This window comes from Lichenostomus cassidix, chromosome 15 (genome assembly GCF_008360975.1).
Source record: "Lichenostomus cassidix isolate B80296 chromosome 15, HeHo_3.0, whole genome shotgun sequence".
Classification (NCBI taxonomy): domain Eukaryota; kingdom Metazoa; phylum Chordata; class Aves; order Passeriformes; family Meliphagidae; genus Lichenostomus; species Lichenostomus cassidix.
In genome coordinates this window covers 11,783,718-11,796,672 of record NC_139496.1, presented here as the reverse complement: position 1 = coordinate 11,796,672, position 12,955 = coordinate 11,783,718, and the positions used below count along the sequence as shown (strand labels likewise).

Below are 12,955 nucleotides of genomic sequence, written 5' to 3'. Positions count from 1 at the left end.
ACCTCCTACAACCCTGCTGTGCCCAGAGCCACTGCTCACCTGCACTTGGGATGTGGAGAGAGGGTTTGAAGGGTGGGCAGGGCCCTGGGGGAGATATTGCATGGAAAAATTAAAGGTGTTTACATTCTCTTAGAAAGGACAATGTCGAGAACTGGGAACTGGGAAGAAGAGTGAAGGGATCTTGAGGGGCCATCCCAACCCCATATTTCAGGGATAAATCTGATATCCTACTGCCATGCATACCTGGAGATGGGCAACCATAACCCATTGTCTCAGAGGGGGATGCAAACCAGGATTTGCCTGCCTTGGCTCTGCTGCTCAACTGATCCCAGGCTTGTGCTGGATTCCCTCCTGGCAGGTGTCATCAGCAACTGGACAGATGAGAACCGTGTCCCACCGTGCACCATCTTCCAGGCCTTCAAGTACTACCTGGACATCACCACGCCTCCCACGCCGCTGCTGCTGCAGCAATTCGCCCTGCTGGCCACCAGTGACAAGGAGAAGAAACGCCTGCAGGTCCTCAGCAAGGTGAAGAGCCCAAACTCTGGGTTCTGCGAGGCCCTGGGGACAATCACAGCCCCAACCAGGGCATTTCATCCCACACTGTGCTTAGGCCTTCAGCTTTGCCATGGAGCTGGTGGGATATCCCTTGAGGCCCCTGGAAAAGGTGGATCCTGCAGCTCTCTTCTCCCTCCCTCTTTCCCAGGGCTTGCAGGAGTACGAGGAGTGGAAGTGGTCCAAGAACCCCACGATTGTGGAGGTGCTGGAGGAGTTCCCCTCGGTGCAGATGCCCTCCACGCTGCTGCTCACCCAGCTCCCCCTCCTCCAGCCTCGCTACTACTCCATCAGCTCCTCCCCGGAGATGTACCCAGGAGAGGTTCACCTCACCGTGGCTGTGGTGTCCTACCGCACCCGAGGTACCGCCCCAGGGCTCTGGGGAAAAGCAGCACAAACCCCACAAAATCTCAGGCAGGGAGATGTTGTTTTATCTGTTTATTTGCCTGCTGCAAGAGGAGATTCCCTCAAACCATGGCACTGCTGTCCCAGGTCATGGAAAATGATCATCCGTCAAAGGGCAGTGTATTCCAGAGGTGCCACATCACGGATCCATGCAGGATTCTGTTCACCCATCCCAAAATCTACATTCCCAGTAGCCAAATTTCTGTAGTCCAAGCAGCCCTGGTCATGGCATAGGTGGACACAGCCCTGGTGCTCCTGCAGGACACAGGGAGGACAGTGGAGCTGCCAGGGAAGGTCTGTGTCTGAGAGCATCACGATGCTGCTCCTGCTCAAAAGGACCAGAGGAGAGCTAGGTGCTCCCTAAGGATTGTGGAGGTCCTGGGTAGCTCCACAGAAGGATCCAAGCACCAAACCCTTGCCAAATTCATGAAGAATGGATGCTGAGCTATTCAGTGTTTCAGGGAGGTGTTTGTGTGAGATGGAGCAGGGAGGGTTTTAGGGCAGAAAACAGAGTCGTTGGGTGCTGTGCCATGCACAGACCTCCTTCCCTCCCCTCCCAGATGGAGAGGGACCAATCCACCACGGAGTCTGCTCCTCGTGGCTCAACAGGATCCAGACGGATGAACTGGTGCCGTGCTTTGTGAGAGGGTGAGTAGGTCACACAGGGCAAGGGCTGAGGGAGAGGGGGTGAGCCCCCTCACTGGATCAGCTCCCTGCCCTCAGTTGTTATCACAGTGAGAGAAAACAGGGCTGGGTTTGTGAGCAAATGGTTCCCCTTTGGGTTAAAATCTGCACAAAAATGTCACATCCTGGAATTTCACCTCATTTCCTACCCTCTCTCTCCGGGAGGTGTCTCAGCCGGCTGTGGGCAGAGGGGAGGGAGGGAGGGAGGGAACTGCTTGGGTTTAACCTGCTCTTTGCTGCGTGCAGGGCGCCCGGGTTCCACCTGCCCCAGGACCCCCAGGTGCCCTGCATCCTCATCGGCCCTGGCACCGGCATCGCCCCCTTCCGCAGCTTCTGGCAGCAGCGGCTCTTCGACATCCAGCACAAAGGTGGGGCTCTGCTGCTCCTCCCCTCAAACTGCTTTTGGGAACGCTGGCTTGGGGATCCCATCCTGCCAGGGGTGTCCCCGCAGGTCTGCAGGGAGGTGGCTGGTGGAAGTTGGTGGCCCCTGGGCTGACAGGTCCCCATCCCTGCCCCAGGGCTCAAGCCGTGTCCCATGGTGCTGGTGTTCGGCTGCCGGCAGTCCAGGATCGACCACATCTACAAGGAGGAGACGCTCTTTGCCAAAACCCAAGGTGTCTTCAGAGAGCTGTACACGGCCTATTCCCGGGAACCTGACAAACCAAAGGTGGGGAAAAGGGAAAAAGGGAAAAAGGGAAAAAAAAGGGGAAAAGGGGGAAAAAATGGGGAAAAGGGAAAAAAAGGGAAAAAGGGGAAAAAAAGAGGAAAGGAAGGAAAGGGAAGGGAAGGGAAGGGAAGGGAAGGGAAGGGAAGGGAAGGGAAGGGAAGGGAAGGGAAGGGAAGGGAAGGGAAGGGAAAAGGGGAAGGGAAGGGAAAAGGGGAAGGGGAAGGGGAAGGGGAAGGGGAAGGGGAAGGGGAAGGGGAAAGAGGAAAGGAAAAGGGGAAGAGGAAAGAGGAAAGGAAAAGGGGAAGGGGAAAGAGGAAAGGAAAAGGGGAAGGGGAAAGAGGAAAGGAAGAAATGAGAGAAGGAGGAGAAGGAGAAGGAGAAGGAGAAGGAGAAGGAGAAGGAGAAGGAGAAGGAGAAGGAGAAGGATGTCACCTAGTGGGGTGGCCCAGAGCCAGTGCAAATACCTGCTCCAAATTCCCACCGGGACCTGAACAGGCCTGGCAATGACAGATCCGGTGCAGGTGTGACCATGCAAGGGCAGAGCGATGCTTTGCTGCTGTCCCCATCTCTGCTCTGTCACCATGGCTGCTGCCAGGCACAGATGTCCCCCAAAGAGGGCTCACCTGTCCCTGCTGCCCCCAGGGAGGGTCAGGGCTGAGAAACCACAGCTAACCCCAACTCCCTCCTCCTCGTCCCCAGAAATACGTGCAGGACGTGCTGCAGGAGCAGCTGGCCCCGACCGTGTTCAAGGCGCTGAAGGAGCAGGGAGGCCACATCTACGTCTGCGGGGATGTCACCATGGCTGGGGACGTCCTCAAGGCCGTGCAGCGCATTGTGAGGCAGCAGGGCCAGCTGTCGGCCGAGGAGGCTGGAGCCTTCCTCAGCAAGCTGAGGGTGAGTCGTGGCTGTGGTGACACCGACGAGTGGGTGACAGCACTGTGTGTGTGACACTGTGGGTGACGCCGCTGCCATCTCTTGCCACAGGCGCTGCACCTGCTGCCTCCCCCTGCACAGAGAGGTGATGGCACCCAGGGAGGGTCGGGAGGGTGACATTCCAAAGGTTTGTGGGTGCAGGGGAGTCACTTGGATCCCATGAGGAGTGTGCTGAGTGCTCCATATTGCCTATTCCTGGGAGCCTGACAGAGCAAAGGTGGGGAAAAGGGGAAAAAAGGAAAGGGGAAAGGGAAAGAAAGGGAAGGAAAAAGGAAAGGGAAAAGAAAAGGAAACAGAAAAGAGGAAAGAGGAAAGAAAAAAGGAAAGGAAAAAGGGAAAAGGAAAGGGGAAAGGGGAAAGGGGAGGAAAGGAAAGGAAAGGAAAGGAAAGGAAAGGAAAGGAAAGGAAAGGAAAGGAAAGGAAAGGAAAGGAAAGGAAAGGGGAAAGGGGAAAGGGGAAAAGGCTGTCACCCAACAGGGTGGCCCAGAGCCAGTGTAAATACCTGCTCCAAATTCCCACCAGAACCTAGAGAGGTGCTGCACCTGCTGCCTCCCCCTGCCCAGCGAGGTGATGGCTTCACCCAGGGAGGGTCGGGAGGGTGACATTCCAAAGGTCTGTGGGTGCAGGGAATCCACTTGGATCCCCTGAGGAGCATGCTGAGTGCAGTCACCCATGCTTTTGGGCACTCCTGGCAGGGCTTGTTCCCCTCGCTGAGTCCCTCCATCCAAAAATGGATTTCTCAGGGCATTTTGTGGGTCCTTTCTGCAAATCTCCCTGTCTGTATCCCCCTGGCCAAACACAGATGATGCAGCTGGGGTTCAATGAGCCAAGTTTGGGACACAGGCAGGATGGGTGCAGGAACAGCTCTGCTCCTCCCCAGGAGGATAACTCAGCACGACTCCCGTGGGATTATCCCTTCTGAACCACATCCCCAGCTCCATCCAGGCCCCGAGGGAGCCACATTTTCAGCTGGTTGTCCCCAAACTAGCCTTGGGCTGCCTGTGCCCCTGCCAGCCAGGAATTCCCAGCAGCTGAGGGGGTCTAACACATGGAGCAGCACTGCCATGTCCTGTGGAGTGACCTTGGGAAGGTCATTCCACCCTCTGTCCCACTCCTGACAGACCCCAAACCCTTCGCTGTGCATTTGCTGCCTCCCCACCACACAGGATTTTGCTGGGGCTGACACCAGCTATTTGCAAACAATATTCCCATTTTCCCTGTGCCCTTCTCCCACCCTCTCTCCCAGGATGACAGCCGGTACCACGAGGATATTTTTGGAGTCACCCTGCGCACGTACGAGGTGACTAACCGCCTTAGATCCGAGTCCATCGCGTTCATCGAGGAGAGCAAAAAAGACACGGATGAGTGAGTCGGAATGTTTGTTTTAACCCCTGCAGTCACCTCGTGGGCTGAGGGATGGAGAAGGGTGGGGAAAAGATGGGAAAGGATGGGAATGGAAGCTTTAAGTTTTGTGCACATGTGGTCCTTAGAGCAGAGGCTGAGGAAGGCATTGGATTTTTGCTCCGGAATAGCAAAATTATCCACCTCACTAGGATAAATCCCTCCAGCTTCCCAATTTATTGCACTGATGTGCTCAGACCTGACAATCCCATCCAAAGGAAAACAGCCCTTCCCACTGTCTGCTTCCAGGCTGGAAAAACCCATGGGAAGAGGTGACTCTCCCCTGGCTGGCTCCAGGTGTTCAGCTCTCCAGGCTGCTTCGTGCCCCTTTAGGAAAGATCCAGAGATTTTTCTCCATGCTGTTGTAAAAACAACCAGAAGTTAAAAAAAAAAAAGAAAAAAAAAAAAGATCTTGACATTTGCTGTGTTTGTTTCTGCTCTACCAACTCCTGCCATTTGCTCAGCTCGGTCATGGTGGGATTTTCCCTGGCTGAGCAGAAGGATTATTTAGGATAAAGGCTGGGCAGCCACATGGATCTTGCTCCTTGTGCTGGCCCTTGGTAGCTTGGGGTGAAATCCTTTCCCTGAGTAGTGCCTGGAATGGGTTTCCCACATCCCTGAGGTTTGGCAGGAATTGTTCTCCAAGGAATCACATGCTCTGGGGCCTGGACTGTATCAGAGTGCTTCAGTGTCCCACCTGTGGGTAGGGATAAAGGTGATAAAAGTCACCTTCCTGCCCACCTCTCCATAAATCCCTGCCCACACCATGGAAATTCCGAGCTGGGATGATCCTGGTGCTCCTCAGTGCTCCCTCTAAGGCCAGCCTTTCTCCCCTTTCCCTTGCAGGGTTTTCTGCTCCTAACTGGACCCTTCGCCCCCAGGGGATGCCAAACCAGTCCTCCCAGCACCTGCTGCCCCCTCCAGCTGGAGGGCACTGGGTTTTGTATTTCATGGACACGGTGGCTCCTTTCCCATGGGGAGCTGCCCATGGAAAGCGCTCTGTCTCTCGTCCTGTTGTTGTGTCCTGATAATGATGATGATGATGATGATGACTTTTATTTCCTTTTCCTCCTCTTTCTCTTGCTCTTGTCCTGTGGCCATTTCTTTTCACCTCCTCCCCCTCCCCTGGATTTCCCCACTGAAGTTTGATGGCTTTATAACCTGCAGTGGCTCTTTTCAGAATTCCACATTTCCCCTCCTCCTCATGAGGGCATTTTGCAGCTGCATGAAATCACCACTTTCGTGATCATTTTGGGTGTTTCTGGGGGTGAGCAGAGGTGGCAGGGGCTGGGCCATGGCAAGGTCTTGTTGCTTGTCCAGAGCTGGGGGTTGTTCCTGCCAGGTTCCCTCTTTCCCCAGCTCGGGGCTTGCCTGAATCCTTGTGTTTCCATGGCTTTCCTTTGGATTTGGGATTTTGGATTTCCTTTGGAGGCTGGGGGCAGATGATGTGCAATGCCCTCATGCCTATGAGTTTTATTCATCCCCAAGCAGCCTGGGTAGAGCTGTGTGGTTTTTGATCTCATTTATGTGTCACAATTTCTCCTAAACGGGCTCTGCGCTTTGTCTCTCCTTCCCTGCCCTCTTTCCCTGCTCCCTGTGAGTCTCTCCTTTTGCTCAACCCCCACTGCTGCTGGCATGGAAGTTCTCCCACAAGCTCTGAACACACAGGCTGATGTGCAGGCTGAGGAAAAGCTCCTGGCAGTGACTTCTCCAGAGGGTTTTCCAGGGAATATTTGATCCACAGTCGCGATGCTGATGGGACACACTGAGGGCCTGGCTGTGCCCAGAGCTCTGCATGCTGTGAACCTCTCCTGGGTGAGCCTGGAAAGCCACGAGGATGGGACAGGAGCAGCTCCAACTCCAGCTATCTTGGAAATTTCCAGCTCTCTTGGGAATAAAGCCTGTTTGGAAGGCAGCAGCACTCAGAGCAGGATGGAGGCTGCATGTCCTCAGAGAGGATGTGCCAACGGAGGACTCCTGGGATTCCAGAGCCATCAGCTCTCAGCACATCCCATCAGCAGCTCTGGGACAGCACACCCCAGCCCCTTCTGCATTTTTGGGAGCAGAAAGTGCCACCATGGAGCGACCTGGCCACCAGGAGGGACACGTGTGGCATTTTGGGGGTGAGCCGTTCCCCTCTGCGCCACCTGCCCGTGGCACGAGCTGTCTGAGCCAGGACATCTCATGTGAGAAGGGAGGTGAGATCAGCTGAAAGGTGCTGGGTGTGACATGCTCACACCTCAGCCTGCTGCCAGAACCTGGCCCCAACAGCAATTTGTTAACACAGCCACAGAAAGGTCAGGGGAAACAGAAAGCCTCCACCAGAGAAAAGCTGTCTGCAGGGGAAAGCAAACGTGACCTTGTGTGTCCTTCCTCCTGAAGGATCCCAGAATATTCCGAACTGGAAGGGACCCACAAGGATCAAGCCCAGCTCTTCAGGGAATGGCCCATCCTGGGATGCAGCCTGGATGTGTTCAGCACCAGGCTCTGCCCAACAGAGCCAATCCCAGATTTGTCCTCCCTCGCAGCCAGCACAAGGACAGCAGGGCATGGCAGCAGGGACGAGGCAGGGACGAGGCAGGGATGCAAGGTTGGCATCTTGAGGTGGCAGCTGCTGGTCCTCCCCTCCTGCCCTGCTCTGCTCAGCTGTGCACAGACCCCTGGATGGAGCCCAGCACCAGAACAACGGCACAGGGATTGTCCAGGAGCTTTCACAGGGCTCAGATCACCTGCCCTGAGCTAAAAACGAGCTGTGGGAGGTTTGCTGCTCTCCCAGCCCATGGATAAAGCCACGCTGGCTCCTCTATCTCACACTGTGCAGTTATTCCACCCTCAGCCAGGATCTCCTGCCCTCTCCTGCCACATCTCCATGTGTTGGGACACCCTCTGCAACTTCCACTCCCTGGATCCCTGAAGCAGCTCCAGCCCAAAATCCAGGAGGAGCAAAAGGCCTCCAAGCACTGGGAGAATGTGAGATCCAAGTCTCGTTTCCGCAGGTGCCGGCAGAGCATCCAGCACGGGATAAAACGAATAAATGCTGCCACAGTGTGGCCGGAGCTGAGCTGGCTGAGCTGGCAGGGCCGGGACACTTGGGCAGCTGTATGGCACTGCCTGGGGACTTGGTGACCTGGAGGTGACAGCAGGAGAGCACAGGGACAAGGGCAGCCCAGCCATGGGGGTTGTGCACCAGTCCCAGTGGGATGGGGGAGCTGGGTCCCTTGGCTTGGGATGGGTGAGTTTGGGAGAGGTCCTGGCTGGGAAACAACTCCCTGGCCGCAGCGCTGGGAACAAGCAGCAAGCTTGGCCCTGACCCCCATCCTGTGGCTGCAGGAGCAGAGCTAAAATCAGAAAAAACCAGACTCATCCTCCTCCTTTGGGAAATCCTGGATCCAGCTTTGTGCTGTGGTCCTCCTTTAGAGGAAAGGGTGATGAAACCTGAGGAGGATGAGGAGGAGGAGGAGGTACTATCCAAAGAAATGTATTTTGTCCTCTTCCCAGCTCACCCCATGGCACTGGCAAGGTTTTCCCTCCTATCCTGCCCTCCACCTGCTCCGCTGCTCCATCTCCCATCTGGAGCCTGTCTGAGCTGGATTATCTTGCTTTTCCTGCATCCCAAACCTGCCATCTCTGCCTCCCTCCCACCTGGGGCACCTGAGGACCAGCAGGGAAGCACAGCCCTGCCTCCCCTGGGGTCTGCAGAGGGGTCTGGGCCAGGCAGGCAGACAGAGCTCCACAAACAGCGTGTGGCTGAGTCCTGCCCAGCCCTTGGCAAGGGAAGTGCTGCTTTAAGGCCTGGATCTGGAGGAGAAACTCCTCCCTGCCATGAAGGTAAAGCCCCCAGGGCTCTGAGCTGCCTCTGCCTGAGTGGCACTGCTGGTTCCTCACCAGCTGCACCGCTGGGAATTTTGATTCATTGTTTGCTGTTGAGTCAGTCTCAGACGTCTGAACTGCTCCCCTTCATCCCCTCCCCTGCAGGGCCTTCGCACTCCCCTCGAGCTTCATTTTCTCCCACAGCAACGGGGAAATTGTGGATGTGCTTTATTATTCCATGAATGCAGCTCTTCCAGCCTGGACTCTGCTCTTCTGGCTGTGGCATTCCTGCCGTGGGGCTGTAGCCACAAAATGTTGCTATAAACACAGAGTGAGGGCAGTCTGTCCCAGCCTGTGCCCTGAGCTGCTGCAGGGTGTCACACACAGAAGGGTTGTGCCTCTGGGGCACTTGGATCACAAATCTGTCACCTCGGGGTGGCTGCTGCCCATCCCCTCCTGTGCTGGAGCTGATGGACACCCAGCCTGGCCAGTGTCCCACCCTGTCCTGAGGATCTCCACCACCACTATTCCTCTTTTTGAGCAGCTCTGCTCCTTTCCGCTCTCCAGGTATTGAAGAGACTCTTCTCTGAACAGGAGGTTTGATTTTCAAGACACTACAAAGAGGGGTTTTTGCAAAGATTTTAATTCTTAGCTCTTTCAAGCATTTGCAGAAAGTTATTAAATGGACTTGAAAACGCATGGGAAAAATTTCTGTGTTTGCCCAACCTGCTGTGTCCACCAGCAGGGAAAAACCACTCAGTGCAAGGATATCCAGTGCCTGTGTTGGTGGTGATTTCTGAGGTTTCATCTCCCTGGAAGGACTGCCTGGAATTGTCATTCTTCTGCTTATGAGAGACAATGGGAAAACAAGGAGACATCTGCCACCAGGAGTGGCCTCACAGATCTGTCACCTCCACATCGTGGCCTGAACTCGCTGCACGAGAGGAACTGAGCCAGTAACATCCATCCTGTGAGACGTGGGGTCTGACTCTGAGCTGTCCATGCTCCCTGTGTCACCTTGTGTCCCCAGGGCGAGCAGGGGCTCTGTCCCCACCTGAGCAGTGGGATCTGATGTGTCTGGGTGAGCAGCAATCCTGCAGGTGTGTCCTGGACCAGGGGAGGTGGGAGAGAAGGGACAATAACACTGCTCCACCCTGGGGCTGCTCCTGTCCTCTCAGTGTGTGATGCTTCCCACCCCACCCTGGCTCTATCCCAGGCTCCCTCTGGAGATCCCTCCTTCCTCCTCCTGGCCAGCCCTGCCTGAGCAGCTCCTGGGGATGGACATGGACTCACAGTGCCTTGTGCTGGGGAGGGACCATGGCACTGCTCCTGCCCTCTGGCATGGCTGGGGAAATCCCCCTGGGATGACAGGGAGTGAACTCAGCCCTGCTCAGCCCCATCTCCCCGAGGTGAGGTTTCACAGGGGTGGAGGTCAGTGTGGGCACAGACTGGAGCTGTGAACAATTCCCTGTTCTGGTTAAACTGCTGGAGGTGAGGTTGTGTTTGTGCTGAAGCCCCATGGACTTGCTCTGAGCCCCAGCCCAATCTGTTGCCTCCTGACTTCCAACCACCCTCACTGCCCTCTGAGGGTTCCCACCATTTTTTGGAAGGATAATTTTATGCTCAAAACGAAATTCTGTTCCTGCTCTCACAAGGGAGCCATTCTCAGCTTCAGAATTGCTCTGGTAACTTCTCAATTGCTCTGATGGCTCCAGAGGGGAGCACAGTCCCTTCCCAGAACAGATGGAGACACATTTTCAGGACCATTCAACTTTGCTGTGACTCCGTGTTTGTTGTGACAATTCCTTCTGCTGGAACGGGGAGAGCAAAATTTGGCTGGTGCTCTTGCAGACCTGTATTCTGAACTTGGACAAAATTTGAATCCAAGTCCTCCCACATCCAGAATGCCTTCCACACCTGCTGGCTTCAGTGGCACTGGGGATTTTGGCAGCCTGCACAGCAGCAAATTCACAATATTTCCGTGTGTCAATCTGCACTTGCACATACCTGCACTGCATGGCTCCAGCAATCCCTGGGAAATCTCCCCTTTCCCATGGGGATCTGAGCTCCAGCTCCTTCCATGTGTTCAGCAGGGAGTCAGGGGAGGTGGAGAGATCTCCTGCTTTAAAGCACTTGGTTCCAGAAGTAAAACAGAATTTTGGAGAGGTCAGAATCGGCTTGATTTCAGCACAGGGAAACTCGCGGAATATTCAAGTGCAGATCCACTTTTTTTTTTTTTCCTGCTGGGAAAATGAAGGAAATTCATTTTTTCCTGGAAATTCCTGGCCTCCACCACTACAGATGTTTGGCTGTGATGGAAATTTGAGCCATGGAATCACAGGGAAAAAAAACCACCAAAATGTTGTGAGTTCACAGGTGAGCAGTGGCAGCACCTCCCTGCCAGGGCTGCTGCTCTCCTGCCTCACTCATCCGTGTCCTGCCTGGCCAGATTTTGGGGAGGGAGGAGGCAGGAAGAGCCTCAAAGTGAGCAAATCAAACCTGTGAGCCTGGCCCTGAGAATTCCTGGATTACCAGGGCCAAGGCTTTGCAGCTATTCCTCATTCCTGTGGTGGGAAAGTGGGCAAGGCACCAGGGATTTCTCTTGTATCCACGGGCCAAAGCTTTCAGAGCTGTCCTGGAGCTGTGGAAAAGCAGGAATGCAGCACTGGGATGCTCCTGCTCAGCTCTCTGCAGGGCTGCTGCAGAAATCTGGGAGTGAAAAACACCAAGCAAAGTGTTTTTCTTCCAGGGGCATCCTTAAAACCTGGAAAATTGGAAGGCTAAATCCTGGAAAAGTTGATCTAAAAAATTGATTCGGGGCTTCTTTTTGTTGCTTTGTTTCCACACGTTGGTTTTTGGGGTGGGGAAAGCAAACAGCAAAGAGCCACTGTGTCGAAGTTGGATTAAATGAAACATTTTGTTCCTACAGTAACTGCTAGCGGAGATTTTAAAATTCATCAAGGGCAGCAAAACAGCCTTAATTAACTGAGACATTAATGCTCCTTGCTTCTGAGCCTGCTTTCTTGTTCTCCTCTCTGTGTGATCGTGGCATGGAACGCTGGCTTAACCAAACCCACTCCCCAGCAGCCCACAGGATGTCCAGGAACAGGAGATGGGCTTGGAGAATCTCCCTGCAAGCGAGATTCAGCACAAAATCCCTGCTTTGCTAGAATCCTACACAACAGGCAAATCCCCACGATTCCCAGGGTTGAATTCCCATGCTCTGCTGCCTTGAAATGCCTTGAAAAACCCCGAGCTCTGTGTGCTTTGTGAGTAGTCTGCAGCTTTTCCAGAGTGCACACACGATTCCCCAGGCACAGGACAGGCGGAGCGGGATGACTTTCAGCCGGGACTCGTTGCTTTTTTACATTTCATGGAGTTCAAAACACGAGTTCTGCCAGCCGCCCGGGGAATTTGATATTCAGTGCCAATTAATTTTTGTAATAGGAGCAGGGATTTATCCCCTCGGCTCCCTGAGGCACCTTCAGTCTCAGGCTCAAAGGTTGGGTTGGATTCTTTCATTTCCCGGTGGCCTTTTCCTGAAGAGCTGCGGTGCCACGATGAGGAAGGGGACAGGGTGGCAGCTTTGGGGCAGGCAGCTCCTAAATTTTCCACTGTCAAACCTCCAGGTGTGGGTGAATTCTGCTGGGCTGGGTGGGGCTGCAAGCCGTGGCTGCCTCTGCTCCTGCCTCGCTCCCCTCATGTCACTGTGCCTTCATTCGCTCGAGGAGACGATGCCACGATTCACCATCGGCACGTTGTCTTCACTCTCACTTTGCATCCCACGGAACAGCTGTGTGTGGAGCAGGGGGGAGCTCATTCCGTAGCTTTTTTGTGTGACCCCAAGGCTGGTTTGTGCTGAGGAGCCAAGGGCTGGGCTGAGCCCGTGCTGTGTGTGATCCTGCAGTGCTTCAAGCAGCCACCAACGCGGTTCTTCCCCTACCTCTGAGCTCTCGGCGCTGCTAAAACCTCTGCCACTCGTCCCCCGTGCTCCAGCCCCTCTCTCAGACTGACTCTGGCTCTGTTTGCAAGATATCCACGTTGTTCTGAAGCATGCACCTCTCTCTGTATAGTCCCAATCTTCTGATTTTATGGAATACTTATGCCTGTTTGCATTACGGTCAAAATAAAAAAGTGAACTCCGAGCTGGCAGTTCTCCTCTTTGAGTTTTTAGCATCGAGAGGCTGCTCGAGGTCTCTGCTGATGGCTTGGCCTGGCTCTGCTCTGCCACCTGCAATGCCAGGGCACCAGAAATAGCAGTGACAATCAGCAGGACCTGCTCACCTGCCAGACAGAGACCTTGCGAGGTGGCCTGAGTCACAGCATTCCATGGCTCCCATCATTTATCCCATGTCCTCGGGGAAAATGTCACAGCCGAGCTCTTGAGCCTTGGGAACACAGCAAAAGGACTCCAGGCAGGAGCTGAGAGACCTGGGAATGGCAGGAAGCAGCCAGGGGAATGAGGCAGAAGTATGGATATAGTTTTTCCCAAAAAATCCC

The 12,955-nt window shown here is 54.6% G+C and overlaps 1 protein-coding gene across 9 annotated transcripts in view; it reads left to right on the top strand.

Annotated features, from left to right (window-relative positions):
- The window catches only part of NOS1 (nitric oxide synthase 1), a 74,220-nt gene extending 61,620 nt beyond the window's left edge, over window positions 1-12,600 (top strand). For 7 of the 9 annotated variants that reach the window (XM_085076169.1, XM_085076172.1, XM_085076171.1 and 4 more), the window contains 8 exons: window positions 359-528; window positions 707-917; window positions 1,521-1,608; window positions 1,891-2,012; window positions 2,163-2,311; window positions 3,011-3,205; window positions 4,491-4,609; window positions 5,492-12,600. In XM_085076169.1, coding sequence (XP_084932295.1) covers window positions 359-528; window positions 707-917; window positions 1,521-1,608; window positions 1,891-2,012; window positions 2,163-2,311; window positions 3,011-3,205; window positions 4,491-4,609; window positions 5,492-5,507 — 1,070 coding nt within the window. In that variant the 3' untranslated portion in view covers window positions 5,508-12,600. Of the gene's footprint in view, window positions 1-358; window positions 529-706; window positions 918-1,520; window positions 1,609-1,890; window positions 2,013-2,162; window positions 2,312-3,010; window positions 3,206-4,490; window positions 4,614-5,491 lie in introns of those variants that run through there. The other 2 variants (XM_085076175.1, XM_085076174.1) reach the window with 1 other exon arrangement.
- The last annotated feature ends 355 nt before the right edge of the window (window positions 12,601-12,955 follow it).